Source organism: Mirounga angustirostris, unplaced genomic scaffold (assembly GCF_029215605.1).
Source record: "Mirounga angustirostris isolate CCGP_5_RB_7025 unplaced genomic scaffold, mMirAng1.0.hap1 SCAF_16, whole genome shotgun sequence".
NCBI classification, from domain to species: Eukaryota; Metazoa; Chordata; class Mammalia; order Carnivora; family Phocidae; genus Mirounga; species Mirounga angustirostris.
In genome coordinates this window covers 12,551,688-12,576,907 of record NW_026991724.1, presented here as the reverse complement: position 1 = coordinate 12,576,907, position 25,220 = coordinate 12,551,688, and the positions used below count along the sequence as shown (strand labels likewise).

The following is a 25,220-nucleotide window of genomic DNA, read 5'->3' as shown; positions in this document are numbered from 1 at the left end:
TTCTGTAAGGTTGGGAGAAGGGGACCTCACCACCAGAGAATTCAGATTTATGGGCTATACAAAGTTAAATCCATTCTAGGAAACTTGAACCAAGATTTCACATGAAGAATGATACTGAACTTCCAAGGCCAGCTGCCCAGAGACTTTTAAAACCGCTCTCATTTTTACTGGGCACGTCTGGCTCGGAAACAACTTTCTACCTGCCCAGGATCCGCCCAGTGTGGCTACTGGGAAAGGTGATGAAGCTGCTCTAGTTTGGACAAGGGGGAAGAGGGCCATGATGATGACTAAGTTTTGCTTCCCTGATAAGTACTCAACCTTCCCTTTTCATCAGATCCGTACATCTGGTCATGGCTAGGTCAGTTCACACCCAAAGGACTATTCCTAAATTCATTCTGCCACAAAAGCCTAGTTCCAGCATCAACCAGGCCCCCAGAGGATGCTGTCTGTGTCTGAGCTGCAGCTACACAAGAGAGTGGCTGCACGTGCTCTCAGAGGGAGTCTGAGAGATCGTTCAGAGACTGTCAGAGTCAACAGTGACTTACGACGCCCTCGGCCAGGTGTAATGGCTGCACAGTGGTGTTTAATGTCCAGGGCACACGCTGTATGAAGGACTGGGTCCACAAAGATGTCTGCTTTGCTTTCCTTCAGCATGTTTAACACTTCCTAGGGAGGGAAAATCATCGCAGAGAGCTTTTGTAGAGGAAATGCATCAGATCTGTTATCTGCAAATACTTTATATACAAACAAAAAAGTCAAGGAGGGAAGGCTGAGGGTTAGCAACAGAACTTGTCGACATAGGTGGCAATGTGGTGATGATGAACAGAATGTAGATTTTTAGCAACTGATTTAATTCCATAAATACACTTGGGAGACCTAGTGTAAGCAAAGCTGTATGCTCAGTAAAGTGTGGGGTTATAAAATCAGATTTGGGTTTTGGCAGTCTGGCATGCCATATTATTAAATACTAAGTATTAGTATTTATACTGGTATAACATAGCTATTTTCTTACTTTAAGAAGACTGAAAAATGTGAAATCTGAAAATCAGAGTAATATGCTATCTTAAAATTCCCAAACAACGGTCAACGTTTGCAAAGTGTTTCACTTTACCTCCATTATCCTCAAAAGAAAAAAAAAAAAAAAAGACTGACAGAGCATAAATTTTACTGCAAGAACAATTCTTACTGAGTTTAAAGATGTTCCGAACAAGTGGAATATAAAAATGATGGAACTGAAATCAGCTCTGCAGTCTCTCCATTTATACACGATGAAAGAATAGGAGGTAAAGACAGGCCAGAAATGCTTTTTTGTTCTTTTAATTAAATTTATTTATTTACTTTAGAGAGAGAAAGAGAACATGCTGAGCCTGACGCGGGGCTCAATCCCACGATCCTGAGATCATGACCTGAGCTGAAACCAAGAGTCAGATGCTAAACCGTGCAACCTAGGTGCCCCTAGAAATGCTTTCTTAAATAAAAATAGTTTGCTTTCAATGCAAAGACTATAGTCCCAATAAAACAACAATAATAAAAACAAGAAAACAAAACCCGAAACTCAAATATTGTTCAAAAAGTCCTCTTCAAAGTTAAATGGGATTTGATGACAAAGCAGTCCAAGGAAAATATCTGGATTTAGCTTTCCGCCAACTCCCTCCTCAGACCGTGTGCAATCGGAAGCATTTCAGCAGATGAAAAGATCTGTGTACAGTAGTCACCGTGACTCAACAATGACATCATTGAAACACTTTTCAAAAAAAGAAAAAGTTTTTTAAAAAAGATCAGATAGATCATCTCAGTTGCAGTTTTACAAGATAATGTATGCTTAGCAGTCACATTTTGTTAACTTTGTTTTTATGTGCTATTTCTGAAATGACTTTTATGGATGCAGTATAGGTACTGATATGTTGGACTTGACATCTTGCTCTCGGCAGTGTACTCACAGTGCCCCTCAACAACGGCCTGGTTGTGGGGATAAGACATACTCACAAATAATTAGTACATGTGAAAGAATACTTAAGGTATAGGTGATTAATTGTTAAGAACCCAATTAAGGTTTTCTAAGAGGGAACAGTGTGTAGAATTCTGGGGAGGAAGGTTTAGATGTTACCCCTGAGACGTCAGAGGACAGCATTGGAAGGAAAAAGAAAAAGGAGTGAAAGCAGGCAGGAAAAGGGCCACTGATGGTGGTGGTTACCTTCTTACAAGTGTCCGTCTTGATTTTGAGCAGGTTAACTTTGAGGCATTCCTCCACTTGACCCGTCTGCTCTTGGGCTGCTGCTTCTTCGGCACACAGATTAGAGATCTGTTCAAGAGACACATGAAACACAAGGCCATCTCTACTCTCACCAGAAACCTTGTCTCTGCAGCCTGTAGATTTGGTGGTCCTCCCACACGGAGCCACAGGTCCTCTCAAACAGTTTCCCGATGGACTTCACTCCCCTGCCTCCTGTACAAGCTGCGAGGCCCCATCCTCCTTCATGAGGACTGGCACACAGAGTCGAAAACCAATCAGTGTACCCATCTTTATGCTGTCAACCCTGAGATTTGAGTCAGACTGTCCCAGGATTGGTCACAAAGAAGGCTATCCTTGATGATACAGGAGGAAGGTGATATAACCAAGTGAAATACTAAAAGCAAATGCTTTATAAGGTTCAGGGTCAACTCAGACTCACAACTTGGCAGCACATGTGCGTATGTGGTATGCGTGCACACACACACACACACACACAAAGGGGTTCTAAAACACAGTCCACACCAAAGATTAAAAACTTAGTTTTCTTTGGACAGCTGTATGAGTAAGCTTCTTTTAAAAATCTTTAGCTATGATCCTCTAAAATTGACATATGTTGTTGAACAAAGTTCTCCACATGGCCTTTTCTAGCTAGGAAGTCAAATAATTTCCAAGGACAGGCATTTCTTTAGTGCTATTAGAGGAGCACTTTATCTTTCTGGCAAGTCTCAGGGTATTCTAGGTTGACCATCAGAATAAGGAGAAGGGAAGAACAAACTATATGGAGACATATATAATAAAAGAATACTCTAGTACACGCAAACAATGAACTGTGGGACACTACATCAAAAACTAATGATGTATGGTGATTAACATAATAAAAAAAATACCAAAAATAAAAAATAAAATAAAAAGAATACTCTAGTACACAGAGAAACACGGAACCAACACTGTATAGTGATAGGACCAGTGCCAAGTCTAATTCAGTGTCACAGGGAACCAGAAACTCAAACAATGGAGAATCCAGAAGATGGGCCTTCAACTATCCTGGATTCAAGGCTGAAGGGCAAGAGAAAACAGGACTCTTCTCCAATAAGATTTCTCTGACCAGCTCTGTTCATAACCAGTTTCGTACCCAAATCCTACCTCATCTGAGCAGTGCAGCTGGAGCTGAGGATCTAGTCGGTAATCCAGAGCAGACTCCTGGATAATAATCCGTATCTGGTCTTCACAGTCTGAAGAAAGCCGCTACATGTGACAAAGGGAGACCTTCATCAGCCTATCAGACAATTTCAGCTTTATTTATTTATTTAAAGATTTTATATTTATTTGACAGAAAGAGACACAGCGAGAGAGGGAACACAAGCAGGGGGAGTGGTAGAGGGAGAAGCAGGCTTCCCGCAGAGCAGGGAGCTCGATGCGGGGCTCTATCCCAGGACCCTGGGATCATGACCTGAGCCGAAGGCAGATGCTTAAAGACTGAGCCACCCAGGCGCCCCACAACTGCAGCTTTTTATTTGGCCCAATTTGGGAAGGTATGAAAAAGGTCTTGGGAAAGTAGGAGCAAGCTAGGAACTTCCCAAGAAAAAATGACCAGGAGTCGAGGGGCCTCTACAACCACACCTCTGTGAAGAGTCCAAGCCAGTTTATACCTGATCAGCATATCTCAGCTTGAGACAAGAAATGACTTGACCTTCCAGCTCTGAATCATCCTTGGCCTTAGTCAGGATACCATGGCAGAATTTAGGAATGTCAGCTTTACAGGCTTTCCTTAACACAGGGTTTAGGCGGTAATCTGGAGTGGAAAGTTATAAGAACATGATAAAATATTCCACCTGATTCACAAACATTAGAGATCTACCTTTCAAAAGGGGGCATATTATGTCACTGACCACAAACAAACCACTGATTTGTTTATTCGCTAAATGCTTACCGAGCTCTCACTATGCTATTTTTAACCAGCCCAGCAACAGAATTTAATGAAAGAGTAGAGGTGGAGATGGAGCCCCAGGAATTCTACTTTGCAGCAGCTCCACGGGCTCTGCTGGTACCTGCATTCTTAGTAGTTGTCATGAAGACCAAGCAGCCATCACCAATGTTCCCCATAACAGAGGTTTTGGAAAACACTGAGATTACCTGACTCAGCTTACCAACTATGTTACAAGGTCTTGCAACTCAGAGCCAAAATTTCTCTCTTCTAAAAGACATTACCCATATATTCTCCTACCACATGCAGGAAGTTTTGTTAAATCTCTAGAGTTTTCAAAGACCTCCAGCCCTGACTCCTGTCTCCTCTTTCCTACGACTTCCATTCTGTTCTCCCAGATACTCTTTGAAGAAAGAATAAGTCGTTTTGCTTATTGCATCCAGACCATTCCCTTAAAACCCACAGACAACAAAACACCTGTAGTTTAATAAGGCAGGTATATGCCAACTCAGTTCCACTGAAGCCCCACTCAAAGGGACGGGGAAAGCCAGGCCATGATGTTACCTGTGTTCTGGGTGATCTGGCGCTTGGTTATCATCTGTTTGCATTTGGGATCCATCAATTCACTGTTTTTATTTTGTTTCAAGCACTGCAACATGGTTTTGGAATCTGCTTCTGGACAGAACCTCTGCAAGAAATAAAGTTTTACAAAAGTAGTTATCCAAATACGGCAATTAACACCATCCATACCATTCTTTCATCTATTGGAGTGCTAACGACAAAATCGGCTTGAAGATATCACTCGGTGCAAGAGAAACAGCTAAGTCTGAATACACACCCAGCCTCAACTTCCCCTTTCTTCATCTATTCTCTACTATATCGCTCATAGTTCTACTACTCTCACTGTTTCCTATTTTGCATAGGACTGACTCTGTACCCACATAGCTATATTACATTATATGACATCTCCTGAGCTTAAATATTGTTTAAGGATGAATGTAATGCCATACCAGGTGGCCAGGTAGCCCTCAAGCCGTATCTACCCAATCGGAACAGGGAACTTAAAAATTACCCACCAATCAATGTGAACAAGAATGTGGGGAAAGGACCAGTCTAGTTCATCTTTTAACTACGGGGGCTATAATCCTACCAAATCTGTGAGCTAGCCCCTGTACACTTGTTAGTGTCCTTCAAGTCAGAGAGATCCATTTTGGACTAATAATAAATTCGATCTCTATGTGCTAATCAACAGTCTATCTGCTAATCACAGTCTACTGATACCTTAATATAGGTTGGTGACGTGGGTTGCTGACTGGCTTTTATAAAAGTCATCAAAATCTTACAAAACTACCTCAAATCAGAGTCTGACATTTCCACTTTTACATAGGACTCAAATCTACCAGGCCCAGCTAAAGACACTTCTAACTTTCACAATTCTCTTTGGTATCTGATAGAGTGAAAAATACCATTTTATTTTAAAGTAGTATTTTATTTAAGTAAATTATAATAAAGCATTTTGTTTTATTTTATTTTAAATAAGGCATCAGAACTTTAAGTTTAATCTCTTCACATACGTGGAAAGATTCAGGAACTGGCATCTAGGTTCTCAAGTCAGCCCTGCTGTAGAGAACGCTCACTGGAAAAGTGTATGAAACAAAAGAACTTGTAGAACAGAAAAGTCTTTCGATTGCGGAAGGACGATGATCAGGACACTTGGTGGTGGCTTTTTCAGTATACCTACCACTACCCGCTCTCAAAGACTAATCATGTATTTCCTGGGTATCTATTCACTTGTGCCTTAGGTCGAGGTGAGCTCAGTTAGCTTAGCTCAGTGGTTCTTAAACTTGAGCCTGCATCAGAATCACCTGGAAGCCTTGTTAAAACGGACAACTCTGCTCCCAGAGTTTCTGATTCAGTAGATATGCGGTGGGCCCAAGCACTGATCAGTTCCCAGGTGATGCTGAGGGACCACACTATGAGAACCACTGTCTCATTTGTATAAAAGAGGTTGAATGAAAAGATTATACAAATTTACTCCGACATTTAAAGAAGCTTATGTTGTTATTTTACTTATCCTGTGCTTACCCCTGGTTTTGGATCCCTTACCTTTATCATCTGCTTGCAAACTCTCATGAGTGTATAGTCTAGTTCTGGGTCCATCATCTCTGTCTCCTGTAGCTTAAAAACTTTCTGGTGGCAACGGGTACTTAGCTGCTTCTTGTTTTCTTTCAGACATTCAATAATCTAGGGCACAAGAATTATGGTCGTGTTAAGGGGTGTATCCTGGCTTGATAATCCAAGAGTTCTGACTACAGCCTTCAGTTCTTAGTGCATCCCCCATCTTTTGTTCCATTCCGAATTCCTAGGCAATAGGAATCAGAATTTGCTCACCAAGGAGAATTAATCAATTTACAGCTCCAGGGCTAAGAGTGAACCAAACTGTATAAAAATAATGGATGAGTTGAGCAGACTGCACTGGAGTCTAAAAGGAAGGAAACCCACTCAGATTCCTGGTTTCTTCTGCCTTCCAGCTCTTCCTTGTCCAGATTCCTTCTGGAGCCCACATTAGGCTCTCTGCCTTTCTCTGGAGCAAAAGCCCTGACTAGACAGTAGGCACGAGCTAGGAGGATCAGTTTAACTCACCATTTACCACATGAGAATAGAGCATTAGATGCCAGACATGAAAGAGACCCAGTCCTTACCCCTGATAAATACAGTCTCACAGGGCAAACTTTTATAAACAAATAACTACCAAAAAAAAAAAAAAAAAAAAAAGAGGAGTGGGTTAACATAAAAGCATAAAGTGCCACACGATGGATTTTAAGATAGTGAATTAAGTGTATCCTGAAACCTGCCATTCCCTACACCAACCTTTTAGATATTATAAACAAATGACAAAGAAGGGAAACAGACGGGAAGCTGTAGTAACTAGGGCTGTACATAAGGTCAGGAGACTTCTAGGAAATCTTTAAGGCACGACCAAAAATCACCAAATAACTGAGAGGGAAAAGTAATAGATCAATTTAAAAAATGCATTTAATATCCTTAGAATAATACAGAAAGAAATGGTAAATCAGAATCAAGAACAGATGGTTGTGAAAAGAACCAATTATGGATCTTGGAAACAAAAAATAAAACCCAACAGGTGGTCTCTCTAAAGAGCAGAACGGACAGAACTAAAGAATACATACATGTTTTCTCTGCAAAGTGGAACTGAGGAATTACCTCAATGCAGTACAAACAACAAAGAAATGGAAAGTATGAAAGAAAAAGAGACATGGAGGACAGATTCAGATGTTCCAGAAGGAAGGAAAGGGCAGTGTTTGAAAAAACAGTAACTGAGGGCGCCTGGGTGGCTCAGTTGGTTAAGCGACTGCCTTCGGCTCAGGTCATGATCCTGGAGTCCCTGGATCGAGTCCCGCATCGGGCTCCCTGCTCGGCGGGGAGTCTGCTTCTCCCTCTTACCCTCCCCCCTCTCATGTGCTTGCTCTCTCTCATTCTCTCTCTCTCAAATAAATAAATAAAATCTTAAAAAAACAAAAAACAAAAAACAATAACTGAGGCTAAAGCCCTATGGCAATGCCCTGAACTACACAGAAAAGGTAGCTGAATCACTGGAAGAACATTGAAAGAAAAAAATCACTCGTTTGCACTTCATTCCTGACAATTCTGGGTAGGGCCCTGTTCTGTGCATTAAGGAAACAAAGTTTCCCTGGTGACTCTTATGTTAACAGAGTAAGAACTAGTTAAGAACTTCTGTGTAATGGGCACAGAGTAAGGGACTAATCAATTTTGGAGGTGCACGGTGTTAGGAAAGCTATGGAGAGGAGGAAGCATTTGAAGGATCGGGAAGAGCTTCTCCGGAAGACATGGTGGGAAAGGACAAGGTAACCTGAAAGAGGGAAGACAATGCAGGTAAGGAACTTCCTTTGGGAGAAGGCTGATATAGCTTAGGAGGGGGTGATTAGGCTGGAGAGAATGTGAGGAGGCTCATCCCACCAGCAAAGAATTAATTATTAAAATGTTACCTTCCCATTTTCACAATTAGAAAATAAAAATAGTCACCTGAGCATTGCCATACTGCACAGTGGAACAGTAGTTCTTGATGTCAGTCTTGCAAGCTTCATACAGATCTGGTTCCAGACGGATGTCCTCGGTCTGCACGGGAGGGAGCCAGCATGGAAAAAGGAGCTTATTCTGAACTGGGATGTCAAATGTTCTACATACTCATGTGCTGACCGGATCTTGTCTAGTGACCACAACTCTTACCCAGCAAAGCAGTAGCAGTGTGGCCACCACAGCACAAGGAAAGCTTGGATTTAGTTTCAGTCCTGCCACTGACTGACTAGATGGCCTTGGACTTTCTTTGCACAACAAAATGCTGTCACCTGCCTGGCCCCTTCACAGGACTGCTGTGAAATGAAATTAGATCATATGATGTGGAAACCACTTCAGAAAGTCAAAACCATCATATAAATGTAGGGTTCTACTTTTATTATTTTATCGAAAGGGCAAGGTTCAAAGCTAGGGACCCAAAGTCTCAACTGTAACTGGACATCAAGGCCAGCTCCACTTAAACATAATTAGCATTGAATCACTCCCGCCCTATGGGAAAATCTGGTAATGCACCTTTTGCGATATTATTGGTGGTCGGTAGTCATTACTAGATTTTGCTTAGACTGAGGTGAAGTATGATTCACAATACAGAACATATTAAACATACTTTTAGCCATTTTCTTAACATGGTTTAACCTCAAAAGTAAAGTAAGAAGTTTCCTTTTACAGTGCACACTGCAGCTGACTTGCCAACAGCTGTCTCACCTCAGGATCTGTAAGCTCATCAGTGCACGGCACTCCCCTGGAGACTGCTGTTGGTCAGGGAGTGGGCACAGATCTCAAACTGAAAGATGAAAATTGAGGGAGGGGTGCTTGGGTGGCTCAGTCAGTTAAGCGTCTGACTTGGGATCAAGCCCCATGTCAGGCTCCCTGCTCAGCGCCTCGGCCGGGCTCATGCTCTCACTCAAAAAACAAAAACAAAAACAAAGAAACCAAACACACACACACACACACACACACACACACACTCTCTCTCTCTCTCTCTCTCTCTCTCTCTTTCTCTCTCTCTCTCTCTCTGAGGGAAGGATCTTGCTACAGGCTGTCGGGAAGGGAGGAGGTTTCTCCTGTTCTACTTTGCTGCTGGAGACGGAATGTTGGAGCAGGTGGCTCAGCTACTGCAGGCAGCCAACATGAGGGAAACCAGCCTTGCAATGAAGCTGGTGCCACAAACAGCAGAAACAATAGGGAAAGACCCTTGATCCTTGAGGGCATTACTGATGCAACGACTGTATCACATTCTTACAGCTGAACTTCCAGTGACACATGGTCAAAATATTTTATCGGTTAGGAAAAGTGAAGCAAGAAGCTGTCCATGGCAAATTTTAGCACAAGGCTCCAAGTTTTAACAATCACAGTAGTGGCTAAAATCTTCCAATTTGCCCTCACCCTTCACCCAACTTTCTAGAGCCTGCCCCTGTGTTTCTGGGCCCCAGAGGCCATGCTACGAGGCGTTACCATCTCTAGCTCCTCCACCCGCAGCTGCTTGCGGCACTTCAGGGACACCCTGTGCTCCTTGGCCTCCTGGAGAGTGTCATTGCGCACGGTCGTGCTCAGGCAGATCACCACGTCCACCCTGCCAAGGAAAGGAGAAGGCTGAGACTGGCTGGAGCCACACGAGGGCAGAGAGCCCAGAGCGAGGCTGGGGCAGGGGCTGGATCACCACCCCAGAGTGCATGACCCCCTTTACCATGCTTCTGAATGCCCTTTCTAGAAGTCCCACTGTGTTTACAGAGTGCTGAAAGCAGTAATCTGACTGTGTATATTACAAACGTCTGAAGGCAGACTACATTCCTGACTGGCAGGGAGGCCAGAGAGGGGACATGTATGCAAGGACAGTTCAATGCTTGTTTTGTTACAAATATGTGACCAGGGGGGAATGCTGCTCTTAACTCTGGACTGTGTTTTTGATGAAAGGTAAAATTCATTTCTGAAAGGTACAGAAACCTAAGCAAAATGGGAACTTGGTTTATACAAGGGAAATGTGTTCTAGAAATGTGCCTTTGCAGGGGCGCCTGGGTGGCTCAGTAGTTAAGCGTCTGCCTTCGGCTCAGGTCATGGTCCCAGGGTCCTGGGATCGAGCCCCACCATCGGGCCCCCTGCTCAGCAGGAAGCCTGCTTCTCCCTCTCCCACTCCCTCTGCTTGGTTCCCTCTCTCGCTGTGTCTCTCTCTGTCAAATAAATAAATAAATAAAATCAATTTTATTTATTTATTTGACAGAGAGAGGGAGAGCACAAGCAGGGGGAGCGGCAGGCAGAGGGAGAGGGAGAAGCAGGCTCCCTGCTCAGCAGGGAGCCCGATGCGGGGCTCGATCCCAGGACACTGGGGTCACGACCTGAGCCAAAGGCAGATGCTTAACCAACTGAGCCACTCAGACGCCCCTAAATAAATAAAATCTTTAAAAAAAAAAGAAAAAAGAAAAAAGAAATGTACCTTTGCAAAAGAGTGAGATCGAAGAATTGGGGCAGCCATGCTGTGAAAGCTCATCACTTTCCTCATTGAGACCTAATTCTTAAATGAATCAAGTTTTTGTTTGTTCACTAGACCTCTTAACTCAGTACAAGCCCCTGCTGCTCTCCGGAAGAGCTGACATCATGGAATGATGTCGGGAGGAAGTGAGTTAACCTCTCATTCACACTGCAACTTGCTCCTCTAAGTGTGCAATCTGAATCTGCTTCCTCAGTCAGACAGCCTGGACCTGGGAACATTAAAATCGGCCCTTTAGCTTCCAGGCCTCTCCATGTCAGAACCACCTGTGACCCCTGTGGCTCCAGGCAACTATAAAGATGATCTGGCCACACAATCCAAGTACTTGGCCACACCACCACGGGAGTGTGCCGGCCTCCAAGGCTAATCCTACCAGAACACAGGATATTTGTCCAGACTTTAGGGAAGCAGAACGAATCAAGTAAAAGCTACATACTTCTTTTTTATGTTGGGGCAAAGTTTCAACACATCCTCCTTGCAGGCCATTTTAAACTTGTAAGAGAAACGAAAATCCTTCATCTGCACCTGAGAAAGACAATGAGAAAGAAAATCAGCAGCTCTCTAGCAAGTTCCACATCAGCAGTGCGCACAGAGACTGCAGAAGCCCACCTTCTAGGCCCTGTGCAACTCACCTTCCGTCTCAGGCTTCAGGACCTGCCCACCTCCCCAATCCTCCCTCTGCTATGGCCCCTCTGGCTTCCCTACCATTCCAATCACGCTGCTCCCTCTGCCAAAAGGGCTCTTCTCCCAGATCTCCCATGGTTTGCTCCGTCACCTCCTAGGCACTTCTATTCAAAGACCTCCTTCTGAAGCCCCCTTTCTCCTTCACCCTCCAGCCCGTAGGTGACTTTATTTTTCTTCATAGGCCCACCTGAGACTGTATTTATGTGTAAACGTGTTTTTGTGTCTTTCTCTTACTAGAACATAGAATTGACAAGGGCAGGGTTTGTCTGCCCAAGGAGCCCACTGTCTCCAGTGCCCTCAGAGGCCCTCAATATCATTTGGTAAAGGCAAAAGATAGGCCAAAGGCCCCAAGAAGAGGTCAATTTTACACAGATGACAGATTTCATCCTCCTGGGAAGGAAGTGCTTGCTTTACCAGAATCACTTCCTTTAGATCTGTGCCAACTTTGAAGAGTACAGTTTAACCTTATTTGGATGTCAGACCTGGTATGGTAGTATGATTTAAAAGAGAATACGGCTTAGGGTCTAGTGTACTGACAGACATTTGGACTGCTGCACTGAACAGAGACACAAAACAGCAGATCCCACTGATACTAGCTGTGTAAGCAAAAGCTAACATACTTTACAAAAGCAAGCAATGTGACTCATCTCTATTCCCACTGAGCTGCCCATTCCCTAAGGGTACAGACTCCATCTTACTTAGCACTACAGTCCCAGAGCCTACCATTGTTCTTGGCCATAGTGGATAAAGACCACGTTTTTTGAGAACTGGAGAAGGGCATATTTGGAACAAATGATTTCTCACAGAACAGGTGCTCTGATGCTCTGGAAGAGAAAGGAATTCAGAACCACCCAAGCAGCCGAGATAGGGTTTGCCTGGCGTTACTGACCAGCTGGAAGTGGGTGACTCCAATGGCACACTTCTCATTCATATCCTTCTGGTGTTTGTTCTGAATGAGACATTCCATCAGGTCCCCAGAGTCGATCTGGTTATCTGCCACATCCTGGGGAAGGCAGTGCACACTTACACTTCATTTCTAATAATTAATGAACAAATCCTGCACCCCAGTTCATAAAAAAATGAAAACTAGACTGATTCTAGAGACTTCCCCAACATGATACATCATAAATTATATCAAAATCAGTCTGAGAAATTATAAGGGATAAACACTGGGTGGACTAAAAGTTGCAGAGCAAGTTGCCCCACACAAAGCTCCAACAAGAACATATACTGTGCAGGGCTTTCACTCCTTTCCCCCCATGACGCCAGCAGCTGGCTTTCAGGATCACACCCAACACTGCCTCCTGATGGTCAGACCCTTATTATGGTTCCTGCATGGTTTCACCCCCACAATTTAGCTACTTCAATAACTGAATCAAGTAATACAGTAACAGAATTCATTCAGTTGACAAGGAGAAGCTATTATCACTGCTAACAAACCCTGGCTAAGGTACTGGAAGCAGCTCAGCCGTGCTCAGAAGGGCCTGCCCCACCCCTATGAAGGGCATCTCTACAACTGCTGCTAAGTACATACCAGGGCATCCACCAAGCATAATCAGGTAAGGTTTCCCAGGATGGTGGCACCCCCTTTTAATCTGTTTACATTTTCAACTTTAACTTGTCAATCTATCGCTTAGGAGTCATGTATGCTGCAGAGGTTAAGTGCAATATACTTGAGGGTCAAAGTCCTAGTGAATTTGGTTCTGTTCCTCATCCGTTTCTCCAGACATTACTTACATGGCAAAAGTTCTGAATTATGGGCTCACAGGCTCTCATCAGCAAGGCTTCTATTTGAATGTCCTGTAGAAGATTAAACATATTAATAATTCTGCTTCAGAAAGAGCTAGTTGTGGCAAGAGTGGCAGTTTGTGTTTCTGAATCAGTAGCAACTGATGGGCAAATAATTCTAGATGTAGTCTTTAGGTTAGATAGCCCCGGCACAGACAGAATTGCTCCTCCATTACATTCTGAAAGGCAAGTTGATCTAGAGGCAGATACCCCTTGAGCCTGAGCAAAAAAGAGAAGGCAGAATTAAGAACAGTGCAGAGAAAAAACATTTAACAGTAATACTAGAGTTCAGCCTTTGGAGTTTTTCCAAATGGCTAAGCAGTTCAAAATGAAAATACGGGTAAATGACATCTGTCTTTAGTTTATAAGCTCATAAAACAGATGACAAACCACTGCCTCTGGGGAATATACACAAATGTCTTTAAGCAGACAGTAACCTCTGTGCAGCACTAGCTGCTGAAATAACATCTTCCTTTAAAAAGTGACACACCCCAGAATGTCCTCATAAGCTCACAAGGACAATGAGAATGGGAGAAGGCAGATGACAGAAGATGAAAGCAGCAATAAACTTTTGAAAAATAGAAAGAAAGAAAAAAAAAGACTAGTTGGGAAATGTAATTTTACATAATGCCAATTTTGACAATTCAAACGGTTCCTAAAAGGCTTAAGATAAAAAAAAAAGAGCAATCCCCCATTTCCCTAATTTCTGCCCCCAAAGGACAATTTTAACATTTTTAGCTGCTCCCTCCCCAGTAATGCTCTCTGTATTTCTAAATAATATGTCTATGCTTATAAGACTTTCTAATTTCTTTCTTTCTTTTTTTTTTTTTTTTTTAAAGATTTTATTTATTTGCGAGAGAGACAATGAGAGACAGAGAGCATGAGAGGGAGGAGGGTGAGAGGGAGAAGCAGACTCCCCGCCGAGCAGGGAGCCCGATGCGGGACTCGATCCCGGGACTCCAGGATCATGACCTGAGCCGAAGGCAGTCACTTAACCAACTGAGCCACCCAGGCGCCCCTCTAATTTCTTTTTTAATATTTCTGTGGGTTTCTGGATGAAACAGGGATAAACACACGTATTCGGTCTTCCACGTTTAAGTGGAAGTCCCAGGCTTTTATTTTATTATTGATGACACAAACATTACCAGGTAACCTAATTGAAAGAGCTAAGATAAGAGAACAGGAACAGGAATGCTTGGACTAGTCTTGCATGTGATTAAGAGATCTGAAGCACAGCTGCTATCTTTTCTTAAAGGGGAGGAAAAAGATTGGTCTCATCACTGTGATAATTCTAATTTATGAAGAAAACCAAAGGGCTAAGTATATAGAATATTTCTCTGGAGAGATAAGGAAAGGGGTTCAGGAAGCAACAAAATATACTTCTTTGTAAAGTCAACAGAGGGAATGGGCACTCTTGGGGGCCAAGAAAGGGCAGGACTGAGAAAAGAGGATGGGCCGCTGACAGGATGCCCACGGTCTATGAGCCGCAAGCTGCTTACCTCGGATTCTAACTCGGTGAGGTTGCCGACTATATCTCTGCACTCTACAGCCAGGTCGTCAAGGTGGTCCTGGAGGCACTCAAGCTCCTGCAAATAAGAAAGCAATCCCTTGGCATTTTTCAATTATATAAATGAACAAGGGAAGCCAAGAGAACAGTGTCTACCTCCTTTTCTTCTTAAAACTATTTCACTGAACAGAACACTAAAGCTTTATTTGAGTCCCCAAACCGGGACTGTTGAGAAGATAAGTACTTGATGTAACAGGGTGGTTAAGAGGGTCAAGGGGGTACAATAGCCACACAAATCCTCCAGAAGGCCAAATCGGTAAGTCCAACAAGAATCAATGCTCAGATGTCCTCAGCATCTAAAAATTTTATCAGGCCTTTATTCTATGCCATCAACAACCTGTCATACCATTTTTTAAAATCTGTTTTGATATATTTGCTCCCATTTTAAATCTGCATGTCGATAATAATCAGTGAACAACAAATTCACAGTAGAAAGACATGGAATATTTTAAGACTCTTCATGAGCAAAGTAGGTCCAGACCCAAGGTCCAAAACCCAGCATAGAGCTGAGAGCTCCTGCAAGTCAAACCTGGGATTCTAACCCTGGCCCACACAGAAGGATTCTGAGGGAAACTGCAAAGCAAGTGAACACAGTAGGGTTTGGACATCTAAAAGCTATCTTGTCTGGGCTTTGGAACCTGACCTGGAGTGACCCTGTAGCAGCAATCCATTACTATTCCTTTTAGAAACTTAGAGGCTTTAAGTAGAACAGAAGCTCACTTTCCCAAAGCATATCAACAGCTATTTCTCGGCAAAGGACTCTATTAAAGGATCAAGTTTAACTTAGTATTCTGCAAGAATCTCTGTTTTAGAATTAGAATTGGAACAGACAAGCAGGGTTGTAGGAGTTATACAATGGCCAGAAGGGGGGGGACCCCTGAAGGAAAATGCATAAAACCTTTGGAGTAAGAGAAATGGCTAAGGGAAAAATCCCATTCACAGAATCCTTTCCCAAGTGGAGCGTCACGGTGATGGGCTGCAATACAGTGCAGCCTTCTCAATGTGACTTTGAAGGGGTGTGAAAGGAAACCGTTTTCTGGGATTCCATATGACCATATCCTTTGTTTCATTAGACAAAGGCAGCAGAAAGCTCAACTGCAGGCATTTTCTCACAATAAACTTGACAGAACTGCAGCAGGCCCAGGAAACAGACTACTGAAAACGGTATTGGCAGGGCTAACAGATCTGAGTAGTAAGCCATGCTGCTTCTTAAAAATGCCCAAATCCTGCTCGTGGTGAGTTGTTGGTAGTTTAATCACAGAGGGTGTTTGTAGTAGTAAGAGCGGAACTTGGAAACGTGAGTTCACACCTTGTTCTAGTATTACTGGAGCTTTAAACAAGTAGTTTATTCCTCGCTGCTTGGTTTCCCTGCCTTAAGACAGAAGACAAGCTCCCTCCTAACTCAATTCGCTAGAATGCACTAATATAGCTTTTCTAAGTTTTAAACCAGGCACAAAGTCTTTAGGAACCATTCATAGAATGCATGTAAGTCTTGGGGGCTCCTTCTTCTCTACACTTTCCTGTATGGAGAGGTTCTAAGACAATGGATTGGATGTCTAGCTAGGATTAGACCTGATTATTAGGTAAGGAAGTCAAAACACTTCACTCCCATGGGCCTCAATTTTGTCAATTACTAAACGGAAAAAATAATTCCCATTCCTACATCTCTTGTAGGACTACTGTAGGGCATGCACACTATTCACGCACGCTAGTATTTATATATGTTTATGTTGAGACCCTGCCTTCTCTCAAAAGGACTTTAATGTACCTTATTAAGGTGAGAAAAGAAAAAAAAAGGCAATATAAAATAAATTTAAAACAAGTTAAAAAATAGGAAAAGAAAATATGGTAAACAAAGTGGGATGGAGCTAGCAGTAAGCTTGGTACACAAATGCCTACCATAAAATCTTATATACTTGCTACAGGCAGGCCATACCTTTGGATCCAGTTTTTTAAGAGGCAACACAAAGAGGGAAAATAATCATTTACAAAATATAGTAACCATAATATATGAACAAACCAAATGATTTGGAAAAGTATAATTATTCCTGACATAGAGACCAAATAGAAAATTTTCCTTAGGATTTCTTATGAAGAAGACATTGAATAATGTAACAAAAATAGAGATGCATTTTATGGTGTTTGTACTCTATGTAAAATGTTCATCATGAATATTATTATTATTACTACTACTACTACTATAAGGTGAACAGGTATAGCTATGTCAGCTACCTGTCCAGTCTCTGTTTTTTCACTGCACCACTTTCCCAAATCAATCAGGCACTTATCCTGGAGGGCGGGATCTAGCTTAACATCCATGGCACGTTGGTGTAGGATTCTTTGAACTTCAGCTCGGCACTCCCGAGACAGCTACATAAGAGAGAATAAGCAAATTACTTTAAAAGTACCAGAACCAAGACAAAAAGACACTACATAAAGGAAATCTGTTGTCAGGAAACTAATAATGTTAGTTATTTGTACAAACTTTATACCCCCAATCTCGTCCAAAGTGAGGATTAAATCTTCTAGGAGGCTTCTACAAACCCATACCTCTAGGAAGGAGATCCTACATTCAACATTTTCTAATATACTGAATGAAACAACATCCTTTTCTCAGAGTATGTGGATAAAAAGTGAACTGGATTTATATTTTTTGTTTAGCATAACTAATCTGCTACTACCCCATGAATGTAGAGTAGAATACCAGCTCCTGTTCAGGAGAGAACATGCACTTGGGTCAGGAACACTGAATTCAAATTTACCTAAACTCTGAACAAGCCCAAAAGCCATCTGTATCCTGGTTAAGAGTTTCTAATGGATCTTTAAAGCTAAATGAAGTTAGGGCAGCAATATTTAGTTGTCTATTTGTCATTTAGATTTTAGTAATTTAAAGAAAACCTGGCAATGTCCCCTAACATTCTGTTGAAATACTTTGTTGAAAACGTAAAATCAGATGGAAAGCTGGTGAAGCAACTCTATGGACACTCACTGAATGAAGTTCCCAGAAGTACAGCAACCCTTCCCCGCCAGATACACTGATAAAGTTTCCTATGATGGCAGAAATCAGAACAATACACAGCAAACTAATTCAAAAAGGAATGGTTGACAAGAAGAAATGAAGTCAATATTGAGTGCATACCCTCCTGCCCTGTTCCTCAGTGCGGTAGGCGTGTCTATACAAGCAAGAGAACACAGCTCCAGGAGGCATAAGTTCACTGGTTTCATTCCAACCATGGGTGTGGCAAAGACGAGATGCATCTCCCTGGCACTTGCGGTATAAGACAGGGTCCAGCCTATAAGGTTAAGAGTTAAAAGATATTCCTGAACTTTGTTCTTCAGGAACACACAGTGGTCAATCGGTAGAAGTCTGGTGACTTTGGTGTAGAAGCTTTAAGTTCCACTTCAGGGAGGCCATGGTAGCTACATAAGATGCACAACATTACAGCAGACTGAGCACTAACATGCCCTGGCTGAAATGAGACAATGAGGCCTGTAGCTATCACCAGGCAGCTCACAACTCTTCACTCAATACTGTTTCTCTAAGAGTGAATGAAATTCAATTCTGTTATACGAGATTCAATAAGATCAGGAAATGGCAAGATAAACAGAATCTCCCACTTGACTTGCCTTCTAGTCAAACTGTTCTTCTTTGCCCATGCCAGGTAAGGCAGTCATGTTTTTAGTTTGCTTGAATATGCTTATTAACTTAAAAAAACTTGACATTTAACTTTGAACTCTGGAGACAATGGATTAAAGCAATGAGCCTGCTGCTTCTCCAGATCAGACCAATGGATGCTTAATTCTATCCACATCATAATGTCAACTTTGGGGGAGAGGTACTGAATGGAAGGAGAAAGGCTAACACTTAATGAGTAGCTTTTAAGCCTGTGAAGCATTTTTTGATCATGGGTGAAGGAGTTACAGAAGAGGAAATAAGATGATTTTGATTATAGCAATAAACTCAATAAACCCTGTTATTTTGGTTTAGATGGCCTGAGAAAGTACAGAGAAATTCCCACACAGTTTTCTTTAGTCCTTTCCAGAGCTAATTTGAGGGAACAGAAATAAAAATACATTGAATCTGGGGTGCCTGGGAGGCTCAGTCGGTTGAGTGCCCAACTCTTGGTTTAGGCTCAGGTCATGGTCTCAGGGTCATGAGATCGAGCCCCACAGTGGGCTCTGCACTCAGTGTGGAATCTGCCTGAGATTTTCTCCCTCTCCCTCTGCCGGTCCCCCTGCTCGTGTGCTCTCTCTCTCAAAATAAAAATAAATAAAATCTTAAAAAAAATACACTGAATCTTCTGAATCATCCCTTTCTAGTAAAGTATGTGAGTAATATATTCAATCACCAGAAAACTCCAGTGGTTAGGAAGCAGCTGAGCTTCCATGGAAGCAAGAGGAACAGCCAGCTTCCCAAGTGGCCGGGTACCGGCTGCTCTGCGGGTGGAAGGCAAACGAAAACATGGAAAGAGGAGGGCAGTGAAGCAAATAAGTTATAGTGATTCTGACTATAACACAGATCCTTCTCCTATTTCATCCCCACCCCTACCCCTGTTTTTGGCTAACAGTATGAGAAGAGAATTAGAGAATCAAGTTGTCATTTACTGATAAGAGCCTCTTAAGATAGAAAATTCAGTAACTTTGAATAGTTAAAGAAATAAAAACAAATTCCCATATCCAGTGCAAATCAGTAAAAATAAAAACGCACTATTATCTCTTAGAGACCTATCTGAAGATGTTTCTGCTGCCCCACAGGTGTCCAAGTTCTTTGAGGATGGATGTCTGTGGTATCAGAAACATGTGACTCTCACTTCCAAAGCTGTAGTGAATGGGGACACATGGGGCAGACCTGCAAGGGCTGCCTCAGCTTTTAGATACAATTCTGAAAGCAAGAAAGGTTCTTCAGGGGATTGGAGTGTGTCAGCCATCCCAGAACTTAAGAAAAACATGTTCTTACTGATTATTTCAAACCATAGAGGAGATCCTGACTAAACAGGAGAACAGGCTGAGGCTTACACTTGACTCTGGCTTCAAAATACTCACTTCCAATCTCGAGAGATGAAATACTGCAGTTCTAATAGACGGTGCTCACAATCTTCCACCATTTTCTCTGTGTATAAGTGTTCCATCAAGCATGAGAGGATCCTGGGCATAAAACAGGGATGAAATTCTAACAACGGGTTTGGAACTCTCACATCAGTAGTATTTCCTTGGTCTGTAGAAAAAGCCCTTGAGCTATTTTTGAGGGCAGTTGGGGATTTAATTCTCTGAGAATAATTCAAATTAACAGTCTGATAGTGACTATGCCTTCTCTCAACTTCAGGGCCACACGGCGCTTGGGACTTGGCTTGCCTAAGATCTGTGTGCAGTTGCTTTATTTTTAACTGTTTATTAGAAAAATTTTCCAACACATACAAAAGTACAGAATCCTAATAGCCACCTTCCCTTCCCATAGCTTTATCAACCTATGGCCAAGTTTGTTTTAATTCTACACCCCCCCTTGTTGATATTTTGAAGCAAATCCCAGATACCATATCATTTTCTTCATAAATTCTTGAGCATGTTTCTCTACAAAGACATAATACCATAATCCACCAAAAGAAATTAATTTTAAAAATCCTTAATGTCATGTGATATCCTATTAGTTTTCAAATTTTTTTTGCAATTATCTTACGCCTTTTTATATGTTCGTTCAAACCAGGACCCAGAAAAGGTCCACACACTGCATTTGATTGATAGTATCTTCAAATGATTTTCAGCTGTAGCAGTTCTCCCCTTCCCTCCCTCACCCCTGACCCCTCATGCTTGATGCAGTTATTTTTATATTGGTAAATATTCTTAATTAGTCTTCACTGTGTTTGTCTATCTTCTCCAACTGCACAAAAAGCTTTAAAGAAGAATACCTTTTTTTAACCCCCTGCCACAGCATGAACAGCAGGAGTATATGCATAGCAGCATGATGACAAACATCAACTGCATTCATTTTATTGTTGGGTACTGCCGGCTGCAGGCTATAAAGATTTCTGCAGAATGGGAAACCTGTTCTTTACTTGCAACCTGGTTTTAAGAGCTGTTTGTGCATCATATGGAATAAAACTACTGCATGAGATTCAAATACTTTATTATAGCATTTTATAGCTTTCCTAAATCTTGGGTGCAACTTCAGAGTTCATTTTGTCCATGATTACATCCTCCAACCACAACATTTGTTTTTTCTTTCAACATAATTAATGAATTTTTAATAATGATCAAGTAGCCAATGTGGCTAATGAGTCAATACACAAATAGGATGAAAGTATAGAGACAAAGTATGTGTCACTTTATCCTGAGAGTTTCTCTCTCTTGTTTTTTATTTGACCATTAAATGGAATTAATCAGTGACCTAATGTACAGGCCCATACATGCTTAGTCACAGTCATCACAAAGCTGGGTCTAGGTATCTACATCATGGATGAGGCAGAGCCGAGGTCTCAATTCCAATATTAGTTTTAACAAAAGTTGCTATGTTCTGTTTATCACAATTTTAGTTAAGATGTTAAAACCATCCAAAAGTCATTTCAAGGAATGTTCCCAATGCTACACTGCCAAATAAAATACAATATGAATCAATACCCCAAATAAGATAACCTACATTGGGTCTCCCGATCTTATGTGTTTGCAGGCTGTCTGTATTACAGATTCACAAGCTTCATTCAGGGCTCTATCAATGCGGTAATCTGCACCAGGGTCAGTCTCCTGAATCAGTGTTTGCAGCTGGATTTTAAAAAAATTAAGAAAGGAGAAAGTCACTTATACATCAGGGAAGAGTAATGTCATCTCTTCAAATAATTACTCAGTCTGGTACATCACAGTGGACTTTTAACAAGGTACTACAATTGTCACTGGCCAAGCTCAAGAGCTCCTGCCAAATACTTTCCAAATGGTTTCTCTGTCTTGAGTGCACGTTCTTCTGTTTTAGCCATGGTGGGGGATTGCTTGCCTACCTGTCTGGACCATCCCTGGACATTTGCAAAGCAAAAGGTCTTTACAATATAAAGGCTGTCTTTTCCTTCATGTCTGCCTGATTGTTAATCAGATTGCTAAATCTGACACGGCCAAGTCAGAATTGAGTGGAGAAGGGTAAATAGAAGACATTTCCAGTTAGAAACCTATTTGGGGGGCACCTGGGTGGCTCAGTCGTTAAGCGTCTACCTTCGGCTCAGGTCATGATCCCGGGGTCCTGGGATCGAGCCCCCGCATCAGGCTCCCTGCTCAGCGGGAAGCCTGCTTCTCCCTCTCCCACTCCCCCTGCTTGTGTTCCCTCTCTCGCTGTGTCTCTGTCAGATAAATAAATAAAATATTAAAAAAAAAAAAAAAGCAAGAAACCTATTTGGGTCATTAAGAATCTAGAATTTGAATTTTGATGCCAATACATTGGCATTAAAACAAGCATGCTCCAAGTTATTAAAAACAGAAGAGAGATTTCATTTAACTTGAAAGAAATATCAATTACAAAAACCAAGAATACAATACTTATAACTCCCATTTTTCCTCAATTATCTTTTATACAACCAAGAGGTAAACCACAGCTTGCTCGTTATATATATCCAGAAAAATACTTGTCATCATGCAGTTGAAAATGAGGGTATTTTCTTTAACATTTATTTCTGCTTGATCCATCCTGTGTCCATGGAACAAAGTCAAAGCATGAGAAGACGTGCCTCTTTTCTCCTGTCTTTGAGGAGAAAGCAGCTGGGGCACAGAAGAAAAAGCTCTAAATTAAGGATCAGAAGACCTGAGTTCTATTAATAGTTCTGGCTCTGCCAGATATTAGCTCTGAGAACATGGGCATGATTAACCTCTAGCTGCAGTTTCTTGAAATGAATAGGATTACAAGAAAGAGTAATATACAGGAGAAGGTTGTATAAATAGCAAAGCATTCTATGTATTAAAAGATCATTATTAGTACAGATGGATAGCAGATGTTTTGGGGTGGGAATCTTAAATATCAGAAAGCAAATTTGGAAACTATAATCTTTCTGGTTTGGGTTCCCTTTTTTCCAAGTTAAAGAACTGGAGCCCTCTTTTTGTGTCACAGATTTAGCCTCTGGAGGAGAGCCTTCTCTGATCCTCATACACGTGACCTACAATCCCACAGGGGCTCATATGAAAGCAATGACCCCATCACACATTGATCAGAGCACACACATCAAGAGGAAATGAAAAAAGAAAATCCCAATTCTGTCTATCCGAAAATCAACAATCAAGATGAGAGAAACAGAAAAGATTTCCAGTATTCTGGGATGGAAGTTATTTATACCAATTCTTGATGGCAATTTGGAGAAGCTACAAAATGCTGTGGTTAGTTGATAGATCACTACCAGTTTTAGTAATGACGCTTGCTGACAAAGACCAAAATATTTACACCTTCTTCTGAGGGAAGTTATAAGTATCATGGGAATCTGGAACTCTCTGCAAGAAGTGTATTTGTTAAATATCTACAAGTGACAGGCAAACTTTGAGAATTCACAATGAATGCACCAGACTGCAGCTCCTAAAAGGAGACAGTGAATGCCCTACAGACTCCTGTGGGCTAACAGCTCAAGGGATCATTGCCGCTCTGGAATCCAGGGACAGCAGTGTAGGAAATAAACACTAAGAACATGAATTGCCACATGATTGTATATTCATTCCAGCCCCTGACTGCTCAGGAAAAACCTGGGGAAATGCTTCTGACAAACAATCAGTCTAGAGAATACACTGCACAGTCATCTTTGGTCAGAGAGAGACTGGGCCCAGAGGCGCTCAGTCATAACTGAAAAGAATTTAATAAGTTCATGATTATGGTACAACTGTAAAAGTATGTACTCATTAAGATAAAAATTATCCACATGTTTCACAGTTTACTATTTGTTGAGAGATCACGGAGTCAAAGCATCACCAAGCAGAGAATGGGGAAAATCAGAGGCCAACCACAGACAGGCATGGAAGCTTACTCTATCAAGGAAGCGAACTTTGAAAAAGAAAGAAAGAAACCTACTCAAAATAAATTATTTCAAAACATTCTTCCACTTGATTGAGGATGGATAATGTAGTGGAAGAAGACTAAGGAAAATATTCTCCATTTGGATCATTTACTTCTTCAATATTTGTGAGCAAAGACTAAAAAAAATAAAGTGTTTATTTCCCAGTTGGCTAAACTTAATTAATGTGGGCAAAACCACGTACTTCATTATTTGAGATTAATCTCTAGGTTTAGAACCCACTTTTCTTCTAGGCAAAAGGATGAGATGGGTGGTCCTTATTTATCTTTCAAGTTGACTCACTAGTTCTTTTTAACAAGCTAAATTTTAAAAAGCCCTGGAGGTAGATGCCGTCAAATAGTTAAACCAATTTCTCCTCTTTTTTCTGTACACCTTGGTAAAAGTGTAGCCTCAGTAAAAAGACAGTTTTATTCATGACCACCTCCCTCTCCTTTACATGCTGCATTAAAGTATGAGATGCAAATATGGCTGTCTTGATTCATTCTTGGTCTGAGGCCCATACATATTATCACAGAGGTTTCCTAGGGTAATCACCAGCAAGGACTGCTCCTGAGGAACTACACTGTGCCAACTAAAGCCACAGCAGATTCCAGAAGCCTTCCTTCTAGCTGGGTTTGGGATTTTGGAGAAGAGCCTACTTATTTCTCCACTTCCTCCACCACAGGATGTAAAATTTACTGTCTACTCTGGGTCAGGGTGAGTAACAGGAGCTAAGATGAAATTTTACTCCATATCAAAATTCAATGGGAATTTTGTTTCAGACTGTAAAATTGTGATTTTCTGAAATACTCAATTTTTAACAAAAATGCCAACAAAATAAAAGACCAACTGAATTGTGGTTTTCTAAACTTTCTGAAAAAAGAACCTCAACTTCCTAATTTAGGATACAAAACCAAATGATATCTTTTGTGCATTCTAAGGGATGTATGGAGTACACTTTACAGGGTACCAATGTTGCATTTGGTACTGAGAATTGTTCAAGGACTCTTATTCAGTAAAAAGCAATAAATATGGACAATGGTAATGAAACAGATGCGCTGCATCTATAGTATTTTGTTAACTGTATATTATGTCCCTGATCTGTAGTTATTCAAACTGTTCATGAACCCTGGAGCAAGAATAACTTTATCTTTAAAAAAAAAGAAAAAAGAAAAAAAATAACTTTATCTTCCCAAGAAGTACACTAATTTTTTCCAAATATCTTTATAGAACTGACGGTAGAGTTTGGGGACAGAGAAAGAAAGGCCCTTCCATGCATAGTTGCCCTACTGTAACAAGACAGATGGTGTGATTTTGAAAATGACATGCTCTCTTGATCCTTCAGGCCAGGAATTCATGGTATGCTGCACATCAGTAATAAAAAGAAACTCTTAGAAAATTTCAATTCGTTACAGCTCTCT

General features: G+C 41.5%; 1 protein-coding gene across 7 annotated transcripts in view; it reads right to left on the bottom strand.

Moving 5' to 3' along the window:
- Positions 1-25,220, bottom strand: part of GLG1 (golgi glycoprotein 1) — a 174,909-nt gene that overhangs the window by 22,652 nt on the left and 127,037 nt on the right. For all 7 annotated transcript variants that reach the window (XM_064580152.1, XM_064580153.1, XM_064580154.1 and 4 more), the window contains exons 9-24: positions 21,429-21,550; positions 19,841-19,942; positions 17,937-18,090; positions 17,030-17,167; positions 14,730-14,816; positions 13,180-13,242; positions 12,332-12,445; positions 11,195-11,283; positions 9,729-9,846; positions 8,223-8,315; positions 6,264-6,401; positions 4,722-4,845; positions 3,883-4,025; positions 3,377-3,478; positions 2,195-2,302; positions 546-666 (exon numbers count right to left, since the gene is read on the bottom strand). In XM_064580152.1, the coding sequence (XP_064436222.1) occupies positions 546-666; positions 2,195-2,302; positions 3,377-3,478; positions 3,883-4,025; positions 4,722-4,845; positions 6,264-6,401; positions 8,223-8,315; positions 9,729-9,846; positions 11,195-11,283; positions 12,332-12,445; positions 13,180-13,242; positions 14,730-14,816; positions 17,030-17,167; positions 17,937-18,090; positions 19,841-19,942; positions 21,429-21,550 (1,816 nt within the window). The remainder of the gene's footprint in view (positions 1-545; positions 667-2,194; positions 2,303-3,376; positions 3,479-3,882; positions 4,026-4,721; positions 4,846-6,263; positions 6,402-8,222; positions 8,316-9,728; positions 9,847-11,194; positions 11,284-12,331; positions 12,446-13,179; positions 13,243-14,729; positions 14,817-17,029; positions 17,168-17,936; positions 18,091-19,840; positions 19,943-21,428; positions 21,551-25,220) is intronic.